Raw genomic sequence first — 26,938 nt, forward strand, 5'->3', positions numbered from 1 at the left:
ATAGGGAGAGGTCATTCATTGCCTCTTGGTATTGATGGGTATTGAGCATTACATTTACATCTTTTAAAAAGGCACAATTATGGTATTTACATGAACTAAAAATAATATGAAATATTTTAATTATCATATATGTGAAATTTTACATTAATAAAATGCTATTATCATGGAGAGCATCTACTACAAAGAATTGCGTTGAATCAGTAGTTGGCACTTTGTGGTGCACATTCTGGTAGATATCTGTACCAATATCTGAAGGACTAATAATCATATATCATCTTATAAAATTTATTACTCACTAATTATATATTTCTTACTAATTATAAAACAAACCATATAAAGTAACAATGTCTGGTTCCTCTTTGCTAATGCACTAGTAAACTCCCTTTAACTCCTTACAGTGAGTTATGTCCTGAATTTACCTCCACATTGGTCCTTCTTTTCACCTATTGCTCTCATAGGTCTGAGATGTTTACCTTGACTTACCCTTTGTCCTTAGGCTATTAGGAATTTCATAAACTATGCTTTTAAAGTGGTTCTGAAAGATGAAGTCCATCCAATTCTTGATGGCTTATTGGCACTGATCAGGCTTTAGTCCTTTCTGTAGCCTAAGCATTCTGTTCTTCTCACACTCAACATTCTACCCCATTGTGTTTGGCCACGTTCTACCATTAATTCGGTGATAGTGGAGGAGTTAATTATGACCCCTTGGCAAGGAAGCATGCCTTTCTGACTTAGATGCATGTTGAATGTGGTTTCTCTGTTGGGCAGAAACAGGGATACTGCCTCTCTCTTTCCAGTACTCATATGTCAGAGAATTTTTAGTGACCTAAGATAAGTGGTTCCAGAAGATACCCATACAAATGTTTCATTAAATCTTTAACAACTCTCATAAATAAATGTTATTGTCATGCAAAGATGAGAGATCTGACAAGATCTGAGCGAGCAAGCAAGCAGAAGAACTTGTATCAGGTAGCTTGGGAACCCACAGCTCCAAATAATAGCACCATGATACCAAACTATTAGAACACTGGATACTTTTCACTGCATCTTAACCTTTGACTTCAAGCACGTTTTATTTTAAAATTTCTTTCTGGGGGTGGAGATAAAGGGCAGCAAGTAAGGTACAAGCCTTGCTTGTGACCAACCTGGACTTGATCTGCCATCAGGATTGGAACCCTAAGCAAGACCTAGAAGTAAGCCCTGAGCACAGCCACAAACCAAAATAAAATAAAATTTATTTCTCTTTTTATTCTGAAACAATATTACTCTGATAAAAATAAAATAAAATGTTGGTTCATGATTGGTCACACTACATAAAATAATTATTCCTTATTCAGTAGTAGGGCTGGAGCAATAGCACAGTGGATAGGGTTTTTGCCTTGCATGCAGTCAACCCAGGTTTGATTCCACCGCCCCTCTCGGAGAGCCCAGCAAGCTATCAAGAGTATCTCGCCCGCATGGCAGAGCCTGGTGTACTGAATGTGCCAAAACAGTAACAACAAGTCTCACAATGGAGACATTACTGGTGCCCGCTCGAGCAAATCAATGAGAAACGGGATGACAGTAATACAATAATATTCTGTAGTGATGATTTAAATCCATTTTGTTTTTGGTTTGGGGTCACACTGGGAAGTGCCCAGGCAATGCTCCTGCATTGATGCTCGGGTGTTGTTTTCTGGCAGTGCTTGGGAAACCAAAAAAGTGCTGGGACTCAAACCTGCACCCCTCAGCCCCGTAATGCACAGCGTGTGCTACAGTTCTTTGAGTTATCACCCCAGTTCCTCTCACTGTATTTTTTTTTAATTAAGCAAAGTAGGTTTGCTAAGAGAAATTTAGAGAGATGTAAGGGAAGATGTAAGGAAAGAGAGAGGGAGATGTGTTCAAGAGATAACATGGGTTTCCGCAGAGTGGGGAAAAAAGCCTCACTACTATATTTTTAATGAGTGTTTTAATATGTGGACTGGAGCGATAGCACAGCGGGTAGGGTGTTTGCCTTGAACATGGCTGACCCGGGTTCGATTCCTCTGTCCCTCTCAGAGAGCCCGGATGGCAGAACCAGGCAAGCTACCCATGGAGTATTCCATATGCCAAAAACAGTAAAAACAAATCTCACAATGGAGACCTTACTGGTGCAGGCTTGAGCAAATCGATGAGCAATGGGAAGACAGTGCTATAGTGCTAGAGTTTTCATATATGGTAAGGCACACTCCCTTGTCACTTTCTTCCGTAGACTTTTAAGTGAAACATTTTAATTTATATTTTAAGTGAAACATTTAAAAATTCTAGTTTAGATAAGATGGGTACAATCATAGTATTTTTTTTTCTCTTGTGCAAAGTTACTGCACCACCACCACCAACAACACCACAGTGCCCTCTGGCCTGGTCTTCCTTCCTTCTCATGCCTCTCCTCAGTAATCGGTTTAGTAATCCAAGGCCAAGTGTCTGTCATTGTTCAGTATTGTCTATCCCCTTGTTATTATTCTATATTCCCAAGTGAGTGAGATCATCTGTTATCCATTTTCCCTCTGACTTATTTTGCTTCTCGTGATACCTTCCGATTCCATCCACATTGCAGTAAACTGCATGATTTACATTTTTTTCTTCATTCTGCATTATGCATATGTACTGCAGCTTCTTTATATATTCATGGTGAATATTTTTTACCTATTGCATTTCCTCTATCTTTATAGGATAATTTGTCATCTAACCTCAGGATAAAAAAAAAGAAAAATGGCGCTGGCACTTTTGTTGTAATAACATTAAATCAGATCTATTGAGTAAGAAGTAAAGTTTATATTTTGAGCATTTTCAGTTATACTCCTCAGAAGAATTTTGTCTTTCTTTTTATTTAGCTTTGGTCACTATGGTTTACATAGGGTTTCATGCATACAACATGACTGCACCACACCTTACACCTCTGTGGGCTTCCTTCCAACCACTGACCCAGTGCCCCCGTTCCTCCCCTCAAATCCCTGCTGTGGTAAATTTCTGCTGAGGACCAGTTCTCAGTTTCTATTGCCTTTTGTTATGCGGCATTTTTTTTTTAATTCCCCCACTGTGTTTCTTTATATCCAGTTCCAGTGATTTTGTCATTCTAATGATGTTGCAAACAAAAAAGTCTTGAGCTGAATAAGCAGGAAAAATATAAAAATATGCTAGGTTGTTAAAAATTGAAATAGTAGGTAGGTTTGAGAACCAGACTTAGGGTTAAACTTCCAAGGAAAATGCTTGGAATCGTCCCAGTAAGGTCTGATAGGAAAACTGTCATCACAGCTACAGTTGCCAAGGAGATGTAGCTCACAGTAGCCACCTTTGCAGCAGGAATTCAAATATACATAAGCATCCTGATTTCTAGGGACACTGCTGCTTGTTTTGTTTCTTATTTTCAGTATCCTATACTTCCCAAATCATGCTTCTGTAATTGTTGATGAACATCTGTTCCTCTCATTAATTAAAAAAAGTATTTGGTCCCATTTGGTTCCATATTGGTCCAGAAAGTGTTGGAGAAAGTGTTAAAGTTATAGTCTACTGTCTGCACTGTAGCACTGTTGTCCCGTTGTTCATCGATTTGCTCAAGCAGGCACCAGTAACGTCTCCATTGTGAGACATGTTGTTACTGTTTTTGGCATATTGAATATGCCATGGGTAGATTGTCAGGCTCTGTCATGCAGGCAGGATACTCTCAGTAGCTTGCCGGGATCTCCGAGAGGGACAGAAGAATCAAACCCGGGTCGACCGAGTGCAAGGCAAATGCCCTACCTGCTGTGCTATCGCTCCAGTCCTATGGTCTTATACTAAGGGACTTATTTTGTTTTGTTTTAACTTCACTCATTGTTTCTCATCAAAATAATATTGAATGTTATCTGATATCCCTTGGTCAAAATGGTCATACATTTTTACCTTAATCTTTTTTGTAATAGAATAAATATTTTCCAGTATTTAACCTTCCTCATATTCATGAAATAACTATTTGTCTGTTCAGACATGTGGAGGAAATTTTGATATGGTATAAAAGTTGTGAGCATGTGTCCTCAATTTTGCCTTCCTGAACTTCACCATTACTAATTATGTGACCATGAAAAGTAACAGCTTCTATAATTCTCAGGTTTGTCTTCTATAAAATTAAAATATAATATAAGAGTATATGGGAATGAATCACTTATAAAATATGATTTATGGAAACAAAAGTATATGACAATTAAGAATCTGTAGTACACTGCTATTAATGCCTTTGTTGCTTGCTAACATGCTCATGTTGTTAATATAGAAAATATTCCCAAGTTGAGGCTGAAGTGTTATTACAGTGTAAGATGCTTCCCTTGCATGCAACAAACCTCTGATTTCAGCATCTCATTTATTCCCCTCTGAGCCGGGGAATATATGAGCAGGTAGTCATCCCTGAGTGCAGAGCCAGAAGTAAGAAACTCTTAACACTGTGTGGCCCAAGAGAGAAAGAGAGAGCGAGATCGAGAGCGAGCGAGTGAGAGAGAGAGAAAGAGAGAGAGCAAGAGAGAGAGAGGAGACAGAGTGCACAAAAGAAAGAAAAGACAAAGGGAGGAATAAAGGGAAGGAGGGAGGGAGTGAGGAAGAGAGGAAGGATGTAAGGAAGGAAGGGAGGGAAGGAGGGAGGGAGAAAGGAAAGAAAGAAAGGAAGGGAGGGAGGGAGGGAGGGACAAAGGGAAGGAAGTAGGGAGAAAGGAAAGAAAAAGAATGAAAAAGAAGAGAGACAAGGAGAGAGAGAGAGGGAGAGAGGAAGGGAGTGAAAGAAAGTAAGAGAGATTCCTAAATGATATTGACTTGTAGTTTTCTTTTTGAATGCTGGTTTTATTAAATATCCACCCTTCTATTATTAGGATTTTGATAAGTTTTGCCAACTTAACTGGAATACTTTCTATTTACTTCCATGGTTCCAAAGACTTTAAATAACATTTAAAATGTTTATTTAAATAAAGAAGAAAACATTTTCTTTAAACCATAGTACTTACCACTTTCTAAAGGATATTTTTGTGACTTTCTACTTCTTTATATTTCTCATTTTTTCAAGTATTTAACTTTTAAGTTCTGCTTTCTTATACTATCCCTTTTAACACATAATAATAAATTAAAATTTATTATAATAAAGTTGTACATATTTTCTTAAGAATTTTTAAGTTTTAAAATATGTGGTTGCTTTCTTTTCTATTATGCTACAAAAACTGATATATCATAATGTTGGCCTTTTTCAGAATTCGTAGCAATTTCATTACCACTGATATGGATAAGTTTCAGAAATATTACAATATCAATATTTTTATTACTATTTTATTATTTGTATTTTTATTGTTTCTTTTTATTTTTCTTTGTTTTTTCACTTATAGGTTTGTTTTTCAATCTTATATTAAGGTATGTAAGCCTAATGGAGTATGAGTTTTCCTCAGAATAAAGTTTTATCCCATCTCATATTTTAATAAATTTATCATTTTAATATTTTTTAGATAGTTAAGAGTTTTACTGCCTGTTTAAACTTTATGAAACAATAATGTTTTTAATGTTTAGCTTTTGATGTTAAATTTTTTTGCAAAAAATATTTGTAGTATTCTGATACGCAGGTCAGAGAGAATAGTCTGTGCAGAACAATTTTAATTCCCTTGTATTTTTCACTAATTCATCAAGAAACTTGGGGCCAGTGTGCTTACCTTGCACACTGCTGGCCCAGTTTGATCCTGGGAACCCCATAGCATCTCCCGAACACCTCCAGGAGTGATCCCAGAGCACAGAGCCTGGGATAAAGCCTGAATATGCCTACAGAAAAGGAGCCTAAAGAAAGTGGGAGTCAAACATGTAGACTTAAAGGATTCCATATTTAGTGTAATTCCTTTTTCTCTTTTACCTGAAAATATTTTTAGATAAACTTGACACTTAACCTAAAATATACTATTATTGCTTTTCTCTGATGATAGGATTCATTTAAATGTCTTTAGCGCACAACCTGGGTTGCAGCATGTTTCCACTCAGTTTGCTTACTTTTATACTTTAGGATCCTTTATTTGCTTTTCTGTTCACTTTTTTCTCACAATATTTATTGGGACCATGTGATTTATAATACTGTTAAAGATGGTTCCGTGCATGCTATGTTCTGACACTACCCCGACCACCAGAGAGTCAGTGTTTCTTCTACCAATGTCCAGATATCTTCCCATATTTTTCCTATCCCCCATGATAAACTCAGTTCTATAGACCATCTGTGGACCATGATTCTGTTACATTTGGCCATTTGTTATTCCCTTACTGTGTTTCTTTATATCCCATATATGAAAAACTATTCTCTATCTGTCCCTCTCCTCCTGGCTTCACTATGTATGATATCATTTTAATACCTCTTCATGTAGAGGCAACTTGCTACAGCTACATGAATATTTTTATGTAGCCAAGTTATAATCTATTGTGTATATGTACCACAATTTCCTTATCAGCTCATCTGGTTTTGGGCACTTGGGTTTTTCTGGATCTTGGCTACTGTAAATGGCTCATTAAACATAGGCGTACAGATCTCTTTTCAAAGTAGATTTTTGTGGTAAATGCCAACAAGTGGACTGAAGTGATAGCACAGCGGGTAGGGCATTTGCCTTGCACCCGGCTGAGCCAGGTTCGATTTCTCCGTCCATCTCAGACAGTCCAACAAGCTACTGAGTGTATCCTGTCTGTACAGCAGAGCCTGGCAAGCTACCCGTGGTTTATTCAATATGCCAAAAACAGTTACAACAACTCTCACAATGGAGACGTTACTGGTGCTCGCTTGAGCAAATCGATGAACAATGGGACAGCAGTGCTACAGTGCTACAGTGCCAACAAATGCAATTCCTGGATTGTTTATAAGGCCAGTTCTTAGTTCTTTTGAGGAGTCTCCATGATATTTTCCATAGAGGTTGAACCAGTCAATATTCCAACCAGTAGTGAATGATGTATTTTTCCCCCCACATCTGCATCAATTGGTTGTTTTGTTATTTTTTGTTTGTCAGTCTTACAGGTATGAGGAAATATCTCATTGTTTTGATTTACATCTCCATAAATATAAATGAAGAATATTTTTCATATACCTTTTGTTCATCTGGATTACAAGATCTAGCACTTGTTAAAACTTTAATAAAATGAGGGTAGAAGGAACTTTCCTTAACATAGTTAAAGTCATTTACTGCAAACCCACAGTTACCATCATATTCATTGGTGAAAAACTGAAAGCTGTCCCTCTCAGACAAGGTTTCCCACTTGGACCACTATTATTCAACATAATATTGGGAATCTTTGCCGCAACAGTTAGACAAAAAAGATCTATTCAGTGGGCCCAGATTGGAAAAGAAGTCAAACTACCACTATTTTCAGATGGCACAATATGAAGCAAATCCTAAAGATTTAATCTCAAAATCTCAAAAAAATAACAACTCCTAGAAACAATAAACCTTCACAAAAAAATGTCAGGTTACAAAATCAGCACATAGAATTGCATGATGTTTCTATATCTAAACAAATAGAAGAGAACCTTTTTTAAAAAATTCCATTCACAATTGTGTCTCAAAAACATAAAGTACTCAGGAATCAGTTTAACAAAATACATTAAAAATTTATACAAATAGAACTATAAATCACTGCTTAGAGAAATAAGACATAAGGCAATGGAAACACATTTTCTATTCAAGTATTGGAAGGATTAATATTGTCAAAATGACAGTCCTACTCGTGCACCATATGGATTCAGTGCAGTCCTATAACATGCCCATGGCCCATGATATTATTAGAGATGTAAACCAAATGCTTTTGAAATTTCCATGGAGTAACAAAATCTCCTCACTGCTAAAGCAATCCTAGGAAAATGATGTGATAATTTATTTTCCAGATATTAAATTATGCTATAAAACAATAGTAATCAAAATAGTATGGTGTTAGAAGGAAAACAGATTATTAGGACATTGGAATATAATTTAGAGTTCCGAAACAGACTCATATTTATGAGTCTTTAATGAAGGATCCACATGTATAAAACATAAAAGTCAAATATTCAACAAAAGGTGTTGGCAAAACTAGTTAGCCTCATATAAAAGAAATGAACTCAGACTCTTATCTCACACTATACACTAAAGTCAATTCAAAATGATTAAGAAATTAAAGACCTACATAGCAGACCTGAATCCACAAATGATTTTGGGTAAAATATGCAAAATCTTTATGAAAGTGAATCTAAGGGCATTTTCAATGGCTCAATGACATTGGCTAAGCAAACAGCAGTCAAACAAATGGAATTACTTCAAATCAGACAGCTTCTGCACTGCAAAATAAATGATGACCAGAATCAAAAGACCCTCCACAGATGGGAGAAAATATTTGCTCACCATTCATTAGACAAAAGGTCTAAGATTAGACATTCATTAGACAAAAGGTCTAAGATATGTGAAGCACTTGAAAAAACGTAACAACAACAACATATACACTCACAATATTTTAAAAAAAGGGAGAAAATAATAAATCATTGATAAGAATTTCCCGCACTTGAAGATTACAGGCACCAAGATTCAAAAGACCCCAAAGGTCCTAGTAAAACTAGGCTCAGCTAGGAAAACTTTGACATATTGCACTCATAATGACAAAATTCCAAGACAGAGACAAAATATTGAAAACAGCAAGATCAATTACATACAAAAGAAAGCCCATAAGGTGTACAGCAAATCCATCAGATGAAACTCTGAAGAGTTTCATGAAAGTCAGAAGAGCATGGATGGATATAGTACAAAAACACAACCAAATGAATATCACCAAGATTATTCTATTCAGCTATATTTTCATTCAGGTTTGAAGAAATGATACAGAGCTTTCTGGACAAGCAACAGCTTAGGGAATCCAAAGCTTTGCAAACAGTATTTCAACAAATGTTAAGAGAACTTTTCTAAGGACAGTGAAAACTTCCCAGCATGTGGCATTGACTATGGCACTCATTAGTACTGCATATGGTTGATCTCTACTAGATTTATAGAGGTATGCTTCTTGCTTCCTAAGGGATTTAATATATTTTCAATAATGAATTGGTGTCTAACTTATATTGGTTAAAATCACTTAGCAATCAGTTATCACAAATAGACTTTTATTTATTTTCTGATAATTCCATGTGCCATTTTTTAAAGTGTTGTTGGAGTAAGTAATAGGAAGTAAATGTGTTCTATGCACACCAAAGGGGTACAAGGGAACCTGGAGACACTGTTGTTGGAATTGGTGTTGGAATATTGTGTACCTGAAACTATTATGAACAACTTTGTAAATCGTAGTTTCTTAATTTGTTTTTAACTAGGAAGAAAAGACCAATAGACACTTCAGAGTTATAGGATTTTATTTTGTTTATCTTGATGTAGGAAGTTCATTTTTTTCTGTCATATAGGAAAGTAATATTCATGCTATTCTTATAAACTAAATTATTTTATGGCTTGATTAAAGTTTATTTTTCATAGGGATTTCCTTTAATATTCAAATTTATTATATGCCTAAATTTCCTAAAAATTTTAAATTTTCATATTATTTCTGTTTATTTTTTCTTCAGAACTTGCATGGAGAATGGACTGTATCAGAAGAGTTGGCTGATAATTTACCAGCCTCCAACAACTCCATATTGGGTCATATCATTCACAGACTGATTGACAAATCTCTTCCTTCTAAAACTGAATCAAAAATGCCTGAATCACCTTCATTTGCTTTGAAAGGGTGTTTATTGGGGAAAACTTTCAGTGGAAAAACTACTGTTCTGAAGTTTCTACAAAAAGGTAGGCTTTGTTTCTCTTTCTTTTTCCACTTAGTAGATACTTTTTACTTTGTATCTGCTACATTCTTAAAAAAATTTTCATGAGGAACTTATTCTGCTTTACTTGCAACTGCAATTAAGTTTTTTGTAGAGAATTGATCAAATAATAAGTTTTGGGATGTACTTTTAGTGGTGTTGAGTCATAAACTGGAACTGTCCTGGGTATTAAGAGCATGCTATATAATGATGGTGCCTGTCTAGTGAGAAATAACGAAAACTTTTTCATATAAATTTTCCTTACTTTACCAATTGATAAAGTAATTTGCCATAAATACAAAAATAATTGCACTTAATTTTAAAAAGAAAATGAATTATTTATATTTCTTGAATTTTTGATTTCTCATGTTCTTTTAGCCTTTAACTTCTTTGTAGAAGTTCTTTTAGCTGGAAACATTATCACATTCTGAAAGCATCATGTGTTTAATTGGATCTTATTCAGATTTCCTCTAGAAAACACGAAATTTACATTGAATCTAATCTATTTAATCTACTAGATCTAAATAGATTAGATTCAGGCAAAACTAAATATACAAAATAAATGAGAAGTTAAAATTATCCCTTTTTAAAAAATAGTTTGAGGAAGCATTATGGATATTACTTCATATATATTATAATGAATAGCTATAATTTTTAATGAAAATGTTTAAATGGAGGTAAGAGTGTAGAGAAATGATGACTGATGTAGAGAAATTGATGGTGGGAATGTAAAATGGCACATCCAGGATGCAAAACAGTTTTATGATTTCTCTTTAGATTAAACAAAAAAATCGTAAATGACCCTTGCAACTATACTACAGTATATTACCAAAAGGATTAAAAAACTGATGTTCAAAACAAAAACCGTGTATAGGGATATTCACTAGGATAACAGTCAAATAAAAGTCAATAATAAAAGTCAATCCAAAGTTTATCATCAGAAGAATAAATTTTAAAATGTACAAAAACAATAACAAGTCTCACAATGGAGATGTTATTGGTGCCCACTCGAGCAAATCAGTGAACAACGGATGACAGGACAGTGATACAGTACTACTGTGTCCATACAACGGGCATACAATAGCCTCCTATACAACCACAAAAAACAGAATGAAGCACTGGTGCAAGATACAACTTGGATACAGCTTGAAAGCAAGATATGTGAAAGAAGTAGATAGTAAGGGCCGCACTTCATATAACTTCATTGATCAGACATATATACAGACTACGTTAGGAAAATTCATAGAGGCAGATGCAAATTATTTTTGTTAGGGGAAACAATAGGGAAATAGGATGTAATTGCTTAATCAGTACAGTGTGTTCTTTGTGAATAATGAAAATCTTCTGGCATAAGATCATGGTGACAGTTGAAGTCTTTGTAAACTATTTAATATCACTGAATTATACCTTTTAGAACGATGAGAGTAGTTGATTTTATTTTTGTTGATTTTACCACCAGTTTTAAAAGCTGCTTGATCCAAAAGGAAACAGTTTTTGAAGTCTCTGAAGATAAGGTCAGGGGGCAAATGGTGATAGTAATAACGGTGTTGATTTCCTAAATGAAAGATTTTTAATATTGTCTTTTGTTCTGTAGAATTTCCTATTCGTGTACTTTCTATTGATACTCTTGTCCAAGAAGCTATCCAAGCCTATCATAACAAAGAAACGGTCATTATGGACCAATCAGCTGAGAAAGAATCAGAGGAAATCATGTTGACCATTCCTCCAGACAGTGGTAAAAATGCCGAGGCAAGTGACTTTAGTTTTCCTCTCTGTAACCTCTAGTACTAAATATTAAAAGTTGGATTGAATCAAAGAGATCTTCTAGGCCAGAAACTGGCAGATTTTTTGTAAAATTCCAAGATGTAAATGTTTCAAGTTTTGTGGGCAGCGGCAAATCAGGAACATTACACTTATATCCACTGCTCCTTCCTTCATCTCCATGCATACATACTCCAGTTTGCCATCAAAAGTAAACGTTTTGGGGGGTGAAGCTATAGCACAGCAGGTAGGGCGTTTGCCTTGCACATGGTCAACTGGGTTCAATACCCAGCATCCCATATGGTCCCCTGAGCACCGCCAGGAGTAATTCCTGAGTGCATGAGCCAGAAGTAACCCCTGTGCATCGCCGGGTGTGACCCAAAAAGAAAAAAAAAGTATCTCCAGCTGTTGGGGTTTGGGAGGTGGGGGGTGGGAAGGGGCTAAAATTCAGAGGTTGGTACTTCAGTGTTGTGAGAAAGTTTGTCAACACCAAAGTGAAATTCCACTACAGAGAATCTCATCGTGGCCAGTAGCAGTCTCAGTATTTAGTGGGAGACCAGTGCTGTCCCTGGGCAGTGGCTGGGGTAGACATTGGAGGGATCGTAAGGCAGAAAAGATGCCTGGCTTGTTCCCAGGTTCATAGAAGTATCTTACAGAGTGATTGTAAAACAGCCAGCCAAATAAAGTTTTATCTAAGTGCTATAGTTTGCAGATCTCTTGTCTAGACTAGCATATCTCAGACTTAAAGGTTAAAAGCGGTCAAGATATGATCTCTATTATCTGTATGACTTATAGGCACCATATTTCTGTCATTTACTTTCATCAAATTTCTTTCTGCGTTACTGTTAACTGTCTATTTAATTATTAACTGTCATCCTGTTGTTCATCGATTTGTTCGAGTGGGCACCAGTAACATCTCTCATTGAGAGACTTATTGTTACTGTTTTTGGCATATCCAATATGCTTGGGTAGCTTGCCAGGCTCTGCCGCGTGGGCTCGATACTCTCTGTAGCTTGCCGGGCTCTCCGAGAGGAAAAATTAGAGTGTTCTGTTACATCTTGAAGTATATGCAATGTTATCTTGTGTTATTGCATTAATGTTCTTAAGCAGGAAATAGGAGAGTGTTGCTCTGCCCTGAGAATCATGATGTGTTCCAGTAACCTCCCCTCCTTCCCCTTGCTACCCGCCACATACACACCCCTCATCCTTGTTTTACAGAAGAGCACAGAGACTCTCAGCATAGTTGACTTGGGTCAGATGGTTTGTTGATGGTTATACAATGACTGGAGTACCGGATTCTAAATGAACTCTTTGCCCTATCTTTTCTATTTCTTAAATGAAATAAATTAGTAGAAGACCTTATCCAGAGCTTTAATATGAGTTTCAAAATAGATATCATTTAACTATGAATTATAAAACTAAAATAACTAGTGGGAGGTTTTGTTTGTTTTTTGTTTTATTAATGTAAGCTTTCTCTTCTTCCATGTTGCAGAACTCTTTATATTTTAGGTGATTAAACAATGACAGTTTTAGTTTTTTTGTTTATTATTTCTCTATGGCTATTCCCAATATCTCCAAGTTGTTTTTAAAGCTTTTTAATGTAAGCTGTATCTTTCTCAGATTCTTTTGTGTTTTTAGAATGGCAGTTACTGTATTTTATTGACAAATTAAAGGTTGTTTGAAGAACAGATAATTGTGTATTTATACTGTACATATAGTACAGTTATAACCATTTTGTTTCCTAAAATAATTTAGTGCCTCATGATATCAGTAATGTAATAGAAAAATAATATACTCTTATTAACTACTACCTATAGAAAAATAGGAATGCTATTAAAATGTTTGTTTAACTATCTTGTGTGTTTTCTCCCCGAAGCATTCTTCAAATGAATTTTCAGCTAATTCCTTATCAAACGAGTCATTAAAAATTGAAGACAAAACACTTAGTAAGTAATTTATCAAAATATATCACCTATCATTTACATCAGAGATCAATAGACAGATTAAAAACACATACTCATAAGCACAAATGTGTTTTAAGGTAAAAGGGGAGAGAGGAGTAATTATCTTTGTGGTCACTTGACAGAGCAAGGTAAACACAAAATTCCCTAACTTTGTCCTCACTAGGAGAGAGGTATAACTTATAAGGATTTTTTTTTCATATTCCTTCAGAGAGACTTTGGTTTCTCTGTTTTATTGTGGTTTTTGAAACATCTGGGGTAAATCAACCTCACTCTACCTGGCTTTGTGAGGAGATGGTATTTCATTGTTCCTTGTCACTTCTCATTGTGGGCTGCTGCTTCTTTCACTGTATTGAGCGACACTGAAGGTTTGATCTACCACACCCATTTGAACTATGATTCCCTAAATACAACTAAGTTTACTCCCAGCTTAGACAAAGCCTCTAAGACAAAGCCTCTAAGACAAAATTCTCACCCTTAATGAAAAGTTAGCTCCCCTGGGTGCTGGACCTTAGTCTTTCAGATACTTTTTGTACAACCACTGAAGAAAAACAGTCTTAAACTTTAAGTACATTTTCAGTGTGTGTTTGTGAAGGCTTGCTCTAGTCAATGGTTTCCTCCTGTGCTTAGCATGAATTTCAGATCTTACTGAGCCATCACTCCTGCTGTCAGTACCACTGAACAATGTGTCAGAAAATTATAAGCATCATCTCTCCCAGAGTAGTCACATTTTCTAGCTTTTGAAAGAACATATCCTTTTCCTTATTTCAGTTGTTTTCAACAAGATATTTGGGTTGGTGACTTTTAAAACAATTATTAATTTTTTGACATATGTTGTTAGCAAAGTCTGATTAATTATAAACAGACTCTCAGATTTGCTAATTTTTCCACGTAGAATCAAACTAAAAATGTCTCTGGTTTCTACTTAATGCAAGCTAATTCCCTAACATCCATTATACAAGTTCATACCACAACAAAAGTGTTGTGAACTAACAGCTGTAAGACTTTTCTCAAGAAACTTAACATGTTCCTGAAAACCCAAACGGCACTGCAGTATGTCTAATGATAGTTAGGAGTGAGCCACACTGGAAGAAAGGAAGTGGAAAACACCAAATCACACAGTTGGCCAGGATCTTTCTGGTGTGAAGTGAAGGTGAAAGCCAAGCTGTGGTGGTTCTGTTGCTTCTTGCCTCTGGCTGACTCAGTCAGGGATAGCAGATCCAATAACCCATTTGTCCAAAACCATAGATGACCAAATACCAAAACCGTAGTTCATTGTAAAGGCTGAAATTTGATCTTACTAAATTCTTTCTTTTGCCAGGTAAGAATGGACAAAAAACACCAAAAGATATAGAAGTCAAACCCAGTGAAACCACGTCTTATGTATGTACTTGAATTTTGACTATTAGTATGTTGAAGTATTTCATGATTTTAGGCTTTTTATGCACCTTCAAATGGAATAAGAAGACAGTGTGCTTCCTTAAGATTTTTAAGTAAATTTGACAATAAACATTAGTTAAGTCTGAATTTGCTTTAGTATTTTTATATTCTTAATATTTTTTATAATACTTGTATACTAAAGCAATGGAAATTACTAAGTGATTTTCCAGGTTAAAATAAAACTAGCATTCTTAAAGTTGTACAAACTTACATTTATCTGCTTTTATTTGCCAATAAATTAACTTATGACTTATATGTATATTTTTCTATACCTTTAAAGAATTTTTCCAGTTTTATGCTTAGTGTTATTAATGACTGTCAAATTTTTTAATTAATATTTGAAAATATTTTTTAAAATTTTCAAACTATTGCTTTGAATGGAAACTAATACTTCCATATGGAGTATTGCCTTATTCTCTATGGAAATTTTATTTTTGCTCTTAAATAGAATGCCTAGGTTATTCAAGTGAGATATCATTTACTTAATTTGTATTACATTTGATTGTCTTTATTGTGCATTTTGTCATAGAAAGCCATTTTATAATATTTAGATTTCAAAACTCATTAGAGCTAGAAAAAATAGGATAAAAATAGGATAAAATACCCCAAACTATAAGCTTTACAGAAAGCAGGCACGGAAATGGGATTAGAAAAAGTGGTAAGGAGGGGTTATAATTTTTACTCTGTGTATTTGAAATACAAATGAACAGAAAGATAGCATATTTACATTTCTTGAGTTACAAATTTTCAAGTTTTATTTTATATTTAATTCAGAGGGCATCTTTTCCTGACACTGTTGGACAGTCATTAATCACTTACTGGTGAAGATAGGTGCTGGGAAATGGTGTTTTTAGGCACTTTGTTCATTGTGCACATGTCCCAGAATGTTCTTACACAAGCCCTAGGTGCTATAGGCATACCTAAGACAGAGCGTGTAGCCTGTTTCTACTGGGGGAACAGGCTTTTGTAACACAATAACATCTATGTACATAAGATTTCTGGTAAAAACACTACAAAATACACAAGACAATAGAATGTTAACACCAACATAGTATATTGCAGTACATGTTAACTAAAATGCATGGTATGTGATTATAGTTATTTGGACTATATCTGTGAACAGAAAGACAGATTTTCTCTGGAGTTTATACCCAAGTAACAGGAGATACAGATATACTAAGCTACAAGCACACACCTAAATGTATCACAAGATGCATTCAACAATGTTGGTGTCTTTTAAATAATGAGAATGGGAGATCAGGAGCACAGACCACGGGGTGTAAGGAAAATTTGATGTATTAAATGGGTCAGCCTTGAGGAAATGAAATTTAAACAGATTGAAAGATGATAGAGAGAGAGCCACCCAACTAGGGCTGAAGAAACATTTCAGGCTGAATATCTAGTTGGCAGTCATGAGACGTAATGGCATCTGGGCACAGTTAGGGATGATGCTAGAAATAGAAAAACAAAGAAAAAACAAGACCTAAAGACAATGATTAGGACATGCAGAGTAAAGGGACTAGTCCATTGGATTAGTCTTCCCATAGATAACATTATAAATTCTGAACAACAAATTGAGGACCAAGTGTAGTGACAAGAAAGCAAAGTCAAGTCAAGTCAGCAACTTGAAACTCGTTTGACAATGTATGGCATCCAGCCATGGACAGACAGTAAGGACCCTGTGTCCTTCTAAGAGACAGCAAGGACCCTGTGTCCTTCTAAGAGTCATGTTGAAATAGTTTACCCACCGAGCAACGCAGGCTTGTGGACACAGCAGCAGTGGCTGGAATCAAGTAGAAAGCCCCAGGTTTTTTTTTTTTTTCATTTCAGGCATTATAGAATGATATTTTGGGTTGTCAGAGTAGTTAAAATAAGGAAGATCATGAAAGGAGGGAGCTCTGGAGGACAATTCCCCAAATCTGCAGATATGTTTTCTTGATTTGTTCAACTGACTGCAGAATTGTGCTGGGTGATTAGTACCTTCACCTAAGCAACATTTAAAGCGTTTTCCGCTAAATATCTAGCATCTGAGTTTTAAATTTTAGCTGTGATCATTCATTCGTTGCTTCTTTCCACAGTTCAGTGTGCGGGCTAACCTTGGCGAAAAATCAGAAAATATGCTGAAGAAAGGAAAGAGCATTCCTGATATTTTGCTAGTCAGCATCATGGCAAATGCTATACAGTATGTCTATATTTTTTGGTTTTATCTATTTTGTATGTATAATTTTACTTTGGTTGTATCTACTTCATCTCTTTCTTATCAGATAAAGCCTCATAAAATTGAAATATTTTAGTTTTTAATATCTAGTATGTACAACTCATCTACATTTGAGACATACATGGTAAAGAGATATTATATGATTTGTGTATCTGTGTTTCACTCCCCCTTCCTTTACCAAACTTCATTCACCTCTCTATAAATTCAGAGCATTTCTTTTCAAATTGATTCTTGGGTGAATTCAGGAAAAATCAATCAGATTCCGGGAAAAGCCAAAGGACAGATTATGAAAGGGAAAGGCCCTAACTATGTGATTACAGGCCAATGTGTTTGCACCTTTTCTGTTTCAGAAAGAAAGTTAATGTAGGGATTCAATGATTGTGCAGTGTGGGGTGGGAAAGCAACAAGAAATTAGAGGGTATACAGTAAAGGACTAAATATGTGTATAACATAAAGATGATATGTGATAACAAGTAAAGGAAAACTGGAAATAAGGTATAATTCTGTAATCCCCACTTCCTTATTTTTAAGAATGAAATCTTTTCTTCTCAAACTTCCTTTGAGATCCAGAAAAGGAAGAAATAGGAAGAAAGCATAGCAGCTCCATTGATCCATATAATAAAAAAATGAGACTCAGGGAGGCAAAAAAAAAAAAAAGACTCAAGACACCTGTGAAAGGTCTGGAGATCTTAAGGTAGTTGAGGACGCAGAATTGGGATAGCTGAGGCTTGGGGAAATTACTGATACACAGAAAGGCCAGCACAGGGGGTCTTATCATGGAATGGACCCCACCTTTTAGTATTCTCTTGAGTCCTCCTTAACAAGTTATTACCTCTCAGCAGATACATATCTTGGACAATTTGCTCTCTGAGTACCAATCTAAAGGAATCAGGCCATTGGGATGCTACTTTGAGAGCTTAAGCTCAAAAGTGATCAGATTCGAGTAGTTTTTAGAAATGCAGTGACATTTCTCAGAACCAGTGCAAAGCATGTGTACAGAATTCCTTATTTCAGGAAAATTCTGAGCTATCAAGCAGTTTGGAGGAACTGTAGTAGCTGCACCTTACACAGAGATGTCCACTACCTTCCCACCACCTTTGCTACTCACCTCGTTGATTCTTGGGCATCTTTCGAGGACTGTCTTAGTTCAAAATCCTTTCGTTTAGACCAAACCCTCTCATCATTGAGGAAAAATGGATACATGTATACTTGGTGGTCCAGTTACTTATCTGACTACTGACATAGCGAGAGTCAGAGCCCAGGTCACCTGGAGTCCTCCCAGTGCAACTGTACCATGTCCCCCCAACTTCCTCTTTCTCTAAAGTCCTGAGATTGGGAGAAGTTGTCAATCAGTCCTGGTGATTTCTTGTTTTTTGTTTTGCTGATGAATCATCAAACCCATTCTTCACATTGTCATGCCCCACCCTGGATATATTATTTAAAATAGCACTAAAATGTCAACATGAAGTCTTCCCTTTTCTTCTTGGTCAAATAAAGGAAATGATGGGGGAAGTGAATTCATGACACAGCTACTTGGTACTATGAAAGGATCACTGAATGTCATAGTATTGTGACTCAATGAGTAATGAAACTTTGCAGAACTACGGTTTCCCCCACTCATTAATACAGCATTAGAACAATCATATGCAGGCTCCAAAGGGAGGTATAACCTGTTGGAAGTGAAATTCTGTTCTTTAATGTAAATTTTTACAGGGTAATAAACAAGGTACAAAGGAAATTATTCTTACCTCACTGAGTTTTTTAAGACAGACTGAGAAGAGAAAAAAACCTGAGAAAAAAAAACAACCAAAAATGTATTAGTGGTGTGTAACTGTTAGCAACAAAGAAGAGACCTAACAAGACTCAGGAACTTTCCATTGAAACTTTGAGACTAAGGTTGGGAGAACAAAGAAAGATCAGATCAGTTAGGGAGATTACCAAGACAAAGCTATGGAGATTCCCTTCCTTTCCATTGAAAGAGAGAGAGAGGGAGAGGGAGGAGAGGGAGAGGGAGAGGGAGAGGGAGAGAGAGAGAGAGAGAGAGAGAGAGAGAGAGAGAGAGAGAGAGAGAGAGAGGGAGAGGGAGAGGGAGAGGGAGAGGGAGAGGGAGAGGGAGAGGGAGAGGGAGAGGGAGAGGGAGAGGGAGAGGAGAGAGGGAGAGGGAGAGGGAGAGGGAGAGGGAGAGGGAGAGGGAGAGGGAGAGGGAGAGGGAGAGGGAGAGGGAGAGGGAGAGGGAGAGGGAGAGGGAGAGGGAGAGGGAGAGGGAGAGGGAGAGGGAGAGGGAGAGGGAGAGGGAGAGGGAGAGGGAGAGGGAGAGGGAGAGGGAGAGAGAGAGAGAGAGAGACAGAGAGGGAGAGGGAGAGGGGAGGAGAGGGGAGGGGAGAAGAGAGGAGAAATTATGATTTCCGATAAAATCAAACTTGTTGCCAATGACATATTTTGGGGTGACAGATTTTTTTTCTCTCACAAAAAACAAAATCAAAACATTAAATATAAAAACTAAGATTTCAGTATTTGCATAAGAATCAATCACTGGCTAAAGATTTAGGAGAGTGAAGTTCAAATTAATCTCTAGTATTCTAATTATTTATTCCAACTATTCCAAATTTATTCCAATTATTCAAAATTGGCTTTCTGTTTAAGGAATAAAGTAGTTTTGGTGCATCCACCCAGTATTGAGGGTACTGAGTACAAAAATTAGTACTAGAGCTACAAAATGGTTCTTACTCTAGAGTAACTTGTAATCTTAGGAAAATCAGAGTCAAAGTTTCTTTTATGCCCTGAGATATAAAAATCACCACTTCTATGGTGAAATGAATGAGAATCAGAGCTCAAATCTTACTCCTGTTCATTCGGGTGGGGCAAGAAGAGTCTCCAAAAGTTCTGTGCTTGGTTCTTAAAAAGGCATGAGTTTAGTTAATTCTCACAAGTACTTTGACATAGATTACATTATCCCCTTATAAATGAGAACATAGTTCTATAGGAAGATTAGCCTATAAAACACAAACTAGAAAGTACACCTCACATTCCCATAATAGTGAGGAGATCTATTATCTTTAAAATGGTGGTTTAAAATTGCAAGAAATAAAAGGCAACAGGAAGTAAGTTGTGGCCAGGTAGTTTAAAATATTATGTTTAGGAACTCTGGTCTAGATTTGGAAGGAAATAGGGACCTACGGAAAAATTTAAATGAGGAAGTGACTATGGCACATTAGTCAAAGTAATAAAACCCATTCAGAAGATGGTTATGGTCAATTGAAAACAAAATAAGGTGCTGGTGAGATTTACAGCAGGTAAGGCACTTGCCTTTCATGCAGACAACCAAGGTTTATTTTCTGGCACTTCATTACAGTCCTATGAGCACAGAACAAGGAACAAACCCTGAGTAAATGCTAGGTGAAACCCAAAAATCAAAAAAGAAGAAGAAAAGAGAAGAAGAAAGAAAATTAAAAGCAAGATTCGATATATCATTATTTTCAATGTCTTTGTGTCTAGCAAAATATTAATGGTTTGTCCTTTTCCAACTTAGTCAGATACCCATGAATCAAGGCTGGATCCTTGATGGTTTTCCAATGACATTAAACCAAGCAAAGCTTCTCGAAGAAGCTCTCACAGGCTACAGCAGATCCCTCCAAGAACAAGAAACAGAAAGATCACAAACATCTGTTTTGGCTGTTGATCCTGCAAGCTCCAAAGAAGTGATTCCTCAACCTTCAGCATTTGATTTTGTGTTGCTGTTAAATGTCTCTGATAGTTGCTCACTAAGTCGCATGAATCAGAACATGGGTAAGTTGGACACTTTTCCCCATTGATACTTTTTCTTTCAATGATTGAAAGTTCTTTGAGTCAAAGCTTGACTGTGAATATTCTCATTTATAGTTATTAGTGAGTTATTAGGAATCTATTTCAACCTCCCAAAGAATTAGCTATGAGGACACAGTTGCCTTCTGCTTTGACTACTAGTGGTCAGTGCTGCATGTCAAAACCCAGAGCTAGCAGAGAATTGTATGTCAAGGTCAAGCATCTCGAACTGTTCCACCGACTTGGCAGCTGCTTTGACTCAGAGGTGTCTAATTTGGACTGAAATGCATGAAAAATAGTAATTCTGTTGTTGTCTAGTAATTCTGAGGGGAAGGTGTGTCAGTCACCCTAGTGTAGGTGTATACCATATCGACTGCAGACAAGAATCTAGCAGCGTTAGCAGCGTTCTTCCTCAGATTATATCTTAACCCAGAGGCACCTTATCACTTGAGTGAAATCTCCACATGGCGAAATTAAATAGACTTGCTATAAATCATTGTTCATTTAGTGACTTTCATCATTAAAGTTAATGTTATTTTATTCCATAAATTTGTTCTGAGTAAGAGTACATATACTTGAGCCCTGACTTCATCACATAGGAGGTAATTAACCTTGGGAAATGTATTTCATTGATCTAAATCTAAGTTTCACAACCTGCATGATGGAAGGCCTAATTGTGTTGTTAGAGCTGTTAAAGGAAAATTTGTCCTTTCTTTTACAATACTCCTGACACCAAATTGTGACATTTCCACACTATCCATTATTCTAATTCTCTGAAGACACCCACTAAATATTGCTATCGAATTAATTTTAGTTCTGGGTCTACCTGTAGAGCGTGCAGACTCCACAGGTTAAAGGTTCAGTCCTGTTAAAAATTCCCCAGCCTTAGATGCCAATCTCACAGGTTTCCTACTTGACTACAAATTAGACGTTTTCATGACCTGTAGTCTATTTAAAAAAATTGCAATAATGACATACAGAACTTAGGGTAATACTTTCTTTTAACTTTATTTTAAAAGTGAATACTTTTATTTTTTAAAAAGCTTTTTTTATTTGAATGAGGCCCATTGTTGTTACTGTTTTTATATATTTTTATTTATTATTTATTTTTGGCTTTTTGGGTCACACCCGGCAATGTTCAGGGGTTACTCCTGGCTTTGCACTCAGGAATTATTCCTGGCGATGCTTGGGGGACCATATGGGATGCTGGGAATCAAACCCGGGTCAGCCGTGTGCAAGACAAATACCCTACCTGCTATACTATTGCTCCAGCCCGAAGGGTTCTTTTTATTTATTTTATTTATTAATTTATTCTTTGCTTTTTGGGTCACACCCGGCAATGCACAGGGGTTACTCCTGGCTCATGCACTCAGGATTACTCCTGGTGGTGCTCAGGGAACCGTATGGGATGCTGGGAATCGAACCTGGGTCGGCCGCGTACAAGGCAAATGCCTTACCAGCTGTGCTATTGCTCCAGCCCCTCCAAGGGTTTATTTTTAAAGTACATACTTTATCACTGGCTTATTGTGAAATGTAAAGGATACACTGATAGGTTGCTGACTTCAGCACAGAGAGACAAGGACAAGTAAAAGTGAAGGAAATAGGAGGTCTATCGGGGTGCACTCCTGGAAGGAACTCTATGAACCTCAGGTAAGAATGGGGTAAAGTGGCACCCTGGGAGGAACTCGGCAGGACTTTTAAGTGGTCTTGGGAGGGAAAAAAGGAATGGAGACCAGTGAAACAGGTATGCTTGGTCTAGCCTTGTTATCTGAGGGTTTGGTGTGAGGAAACATGGAGTGCAGCCTGGTGGCTTCCTGTCACCAGGTGGGCTGTAAGACCTGTCTTCCGCACTGGGTGCACTGTGATCTTTGATTCTGAGAAAATCACTATTCATCTGCTGCTGCCATTCGGCCCCAAGCAACCCTTACACAATCAAACGACCAGATGAAAAGATCTGGAGGGAAAGGTCTGGAAGAATCCCAAATTCAGGTGCTTCTAACTCCATGGAATTGGCAGATGGGGGCCGTGTGTGAGTGGGTAAAACGGTGGTACACCAGCCTTCCTGACAAGGGGATGTAGTGATACCTACATGTTCCAAAACTTTCTCTAGAAACTGTGCAGAGGTTCCGTTGTGTAGGTATGTTTTGTTACATCTTTGAGCATTGGGATTTAAATCAGTCTCCGCTTCTTCCCCCTCACTGGACATCAGGTGGTAGAACTGACAGTTCCAGTTGTTGCTGGTTCCGCTGGCAACAGGAGCCCATCCTTCATAATTACCTCATTGATGTAGTCTCAAATAAAGTCCAAAGAGGCTTATTCTAAACAATAAAAGATGCTCCTTTGCCACTCTCAGAACATCACAAGGGTTTTAGAAATTCAGTGTCAGAAGAAAACAACCAATTAGAGATTTCTCATTATATCACAATATAATAGGGATTAAGCTGGAAGTGTTAACTACTTAGGAGGGAGAAACTGGTACATGATAATATGTATGGAGTAAATGCACGAGAAAAATAAATGTGGAAGGCTGAAAGGAACAAAAGATTATTTTAGCAGAAGGCTGAGAATTGTGTATGGGACCCTTTGGAGTACTTGATTCTATTGCGGTTTGTACCTTTCAACTCTTTTATAATTCTATAATTGCACATAATGGATAGCTATTTAAGTAAGTGTTGCACATAGATATGTAAATAAGTTTTATTCTCTCAGTGTTCCAAATATTCCATTGTTGTACACATGGCAACCAATTTTTCATTTATTAACATGTTAATCATTTGTTTAATCATTAACATGTTAATCATCTATTTAATCATTTGGATTGTCTCTAAACATAGCTAGTATTCACATTATTATTTTAATTGTAACATTTTATTGGTGCCCTCATTCATTGAAGTTAGATGATACCTTTTCACTTGTTTAACAGTCTTGTTTTTTTATCTTTCAAAAATGCCCTATAACAAATGGTAGTATTCTTTTGTCATTCTTTTATTACTGCTGTTATTAATACGATGGTATTTAGAGTCAGAAAAGATCTAAATTATTTCTTCTGGTTCTTTTATTTATATATAGGAATTCAAAGTAAGTACATTTAATTTATTTACATCTGCATTCATCTATATTTCGAGTTTGCGTAACTGGAGGTCTTCCTTTAATTGTTAAAACCAGAGATGTCTGATTCAACTGTTGACCACAGTCATTTGACATGGACACTGTGCATCAGATCACAAAAGAGAGAATTTGCTTCTCCTCGATAAGAGAGACTATATTCCTCTTGTTCTGATTTTGTTTATTCCACCAGTATCCTTTTTCTGGTCAGGGCAGAGTTGATATTTGGCTGAGAGCACTGCCAATCCCAGACTCTGAGATCAGAACAGGGGGCTGAAATCAAGATCAATCAAACTTGGAAGTTGTAGCTGACAGATATTATAAAGTACACACACAAACCTTTGGGTGACAGAGTTTCTGAAAGGGCCTTAGAAGACTTGTCCGCACTTCAGAAGGTCTCAGGGAAGCATACTATTGTGTATTGCAAGAATAGAAGGAAATTAGTTGACAAGAATTTTTCAAGAAATTCAACTCAGTTTTGAGTTTTTTTAGTTCCCTATCAAAATTCTATGACAATTGATACTTATAAATTTGCCAAAGCTTCTATTTGCCTCTAGCTAGTTTTCTTTTCTTTTTTCCCCCCTTTTTATTGCCAGGGATTGGGGGGAGCAGAGGAAATTGGGGGAACCCAGCAGTTATGGGCTGGCTCTGTCATCAGAAGTCACCCTTATCATCCTTAAAGAATTGTATGTGGTGCTGGGAATTTGAACCTGGGTTGTGACTGCCACAGCTGTATGCAAGGCAAGTGCCTTACCTGCTATACTCTCTAGGCCGAAGAGATATTCTTATATGTGATAATGATATTCACATATGCTAAAATATGCTAAAATTTTAAAGGAATCTGCAGATTCATATGCAAATATTTTTTAAATCATGCTGTTCTTTCATATTTTACACTTTTCTTCCTAAGATTTAAGTAGCTTTTTGCCAATTATTCCTATCATCTTAAGAAAGACCCCATCTAAATTAGATTAAACAGGTAAGACTCTATCTTTCAAAAATATTTATTTACATATTCATTTGATATTTGCTCCAATACTTACTAAGCATCAGATTCTATGCTAGGTAAGGTGATGGTAATCTTACCTTCAAAGAGTTGAATAGAAATTGTAAATTAGAAACTATGATATTATAGTTTAAGTTGTTGATCTAACATAGAGTCATCAGCCAAACATTACTGAATATTAAAAATGTAGTTCCTCAATCATATGGACCACATGGTCATATATAGAGCCAATGGCAACATTTGTCAGATATTATGGTATAGGATTCTTCTATTATCTCAGAAAGTTTTATAGAATAAAGTGCTGGGGGGCTAAAGTATCTCCACTAGTAAATAAATATTCACCTAGCATTTATAATGTGCAAGGAACAGACTAAACAGAAGTGAAGGATGTTTCCATCTTCAAATAGTTGAAGTATACTGTGAGAAGAAAGCTAAAATAAGTTGATTATTTTAATGTGGTCATTTGCATGTGATGATAGGCATTTTGTCCATTTCCAGGATAAGGATCATTTAGCCATGAAATGGAAAAAGATAAAAAATCATTTATATTAGTTGTATGTGAGCCAATTCCTCAGGAAGATTACTGAGGCTGGTATTACAGACTGACAGTATAGAGCAGGTCACCTAAAAGAGTCTTATGCAAACCAAGGTATTGGTTTTTACATGAAAATTTGTAGCATAGCTTTATTTATAGCTAAATGATAATTGAATTTATGGGGGAGTTGCTTCCAAAGAGTTCTCAGGATTTTCAGGAGCCTCTCCTAGTGAAACTTGGTCAACATTGATCTGATGATCTAATGCTTAGGCCCAAGAATCTGATGCTGCACAGGTCCCACAGTTCTGGGAACACCAGGGCCACTCTAAATATGTCTGGGGACCACCAGGGCTCGAGACGGGTACGCAGTGCCAAGGATTGAACTGGGATCCCACATGTGCAAAGCATGTACCTATGTCCATGGTTGGGCCCCTGAACTAAAATTTCACCAAGAAAATTAGTGAGGTCGCAAAGCCACAAGGTCCTATACTTTTCCTCAGAGATATTGGCTGGTATAGATATTGTCTTTGAGAGAGGTAAATATCGCCTAGGACTAAGATAGCAGGATGACACAAAGTTGTTAGGCAAGGGAGAAAAGTTGAATTGCAGACGTGGAATTATCTTCAAAAATAAAGACAAGTAAGGATAATGCTGGTAGGAAATGTTATAGGAATTGAGGTTTGGATGATGTTAGAGAGACATTGAACCTTATGGGAATGGTGTGAGGACAAGAGTTAGTATTCAGGACATGAATATTGCAAGATGAAGCCATTCAGAGTGATTGAGAAATTCAGAGTGTGGACACGGTAAGGATCAACCTAAGTGGAGAAATGTGGAGGACACCAATGCCTAGGTGCAATTTGATGAGATGAATGATAATTCATGAGCTGAAATTCTTATGAAATATGATGGAATAGCCAGGTATAGGTGCATGATCCCATTGCCTGAGAAAAGCTCCCAGTTGTCTATTTCAAACCCCCCATCCTGATATCTTTAATTTTTTGGGGGGGTTATAAATAAGCTAAAAGCTTATTCTGTATTCCTCCATTTCCTCTTTATTTACTATAAATATAGATAAAGAACAATTGATTGCTTTATCCTATTGGGGTTCATCATTTTCTTGACTGTGATTAATTCACCCTTCAGTATTCCTTAGCATTTATTGAGCAATTCAAATTCCTTTCAATCTAGTTCAAGGTTGTATTTTTTTGTCATGATTTTCCATTTACCTTATGAGTATTCTGGAGCTTATATTATTCATTATTCCCAAGTAGGATTCAATTAAAGCTGTTGAAATTGGTGTTTGTTTTGTTTCTAT

General features: G+C 36.5%; 1 protein-coding gene across 1 annotated transcript in view; it reads left to right on the top strand.

Moving 5' to 3' along the window:
• SPEF2 (sperm flagellar 2) overlaps positions 1-26,938 on the top strand; it is a 179,381-nt gene that overhangs the window by 59,093 nt on the left and 93,350 nt on the right. The window contains exons 11-16 of the mRNA XM_004605550.2: positions 9,560-9,779; positions 11,388-11,542; positions 13,431-13,500; positions 14,837-14,898; positions 17,034-17,137; positions 20,703-20,959. Coding sequence (XP_004605607.1) covers positions 9,560-9,779; positions 11,388-11,542; positions 13,431-13,500; positions 14,837-14,898; positions 17,034-17,137; positions 20,703-20,959 — 868 coding nt within the window. The remainder of the gene's footprint in view (positions 1-9,559; positions 9,780-11,387; positions 11,543-13,430; positions 13,501-14,836; positions 14,899-17,033; positions 17,138-20,702; positions 20,960-26,938) is intronic.

This window comes from Sorex araneus, chromosome 1 (assembly GCF_027595985.1).
Source record: "Sorex araneus isolate mSorAra2 chromosome 1, mSorAra2.pri, whole genome shotgun sequence".
Lineage (NCBI taxonomy): Eukaryota > Metazoa > Chordata > Mammalia > Eulipotyphla > Soricidae > Sorex > Sorex araneus.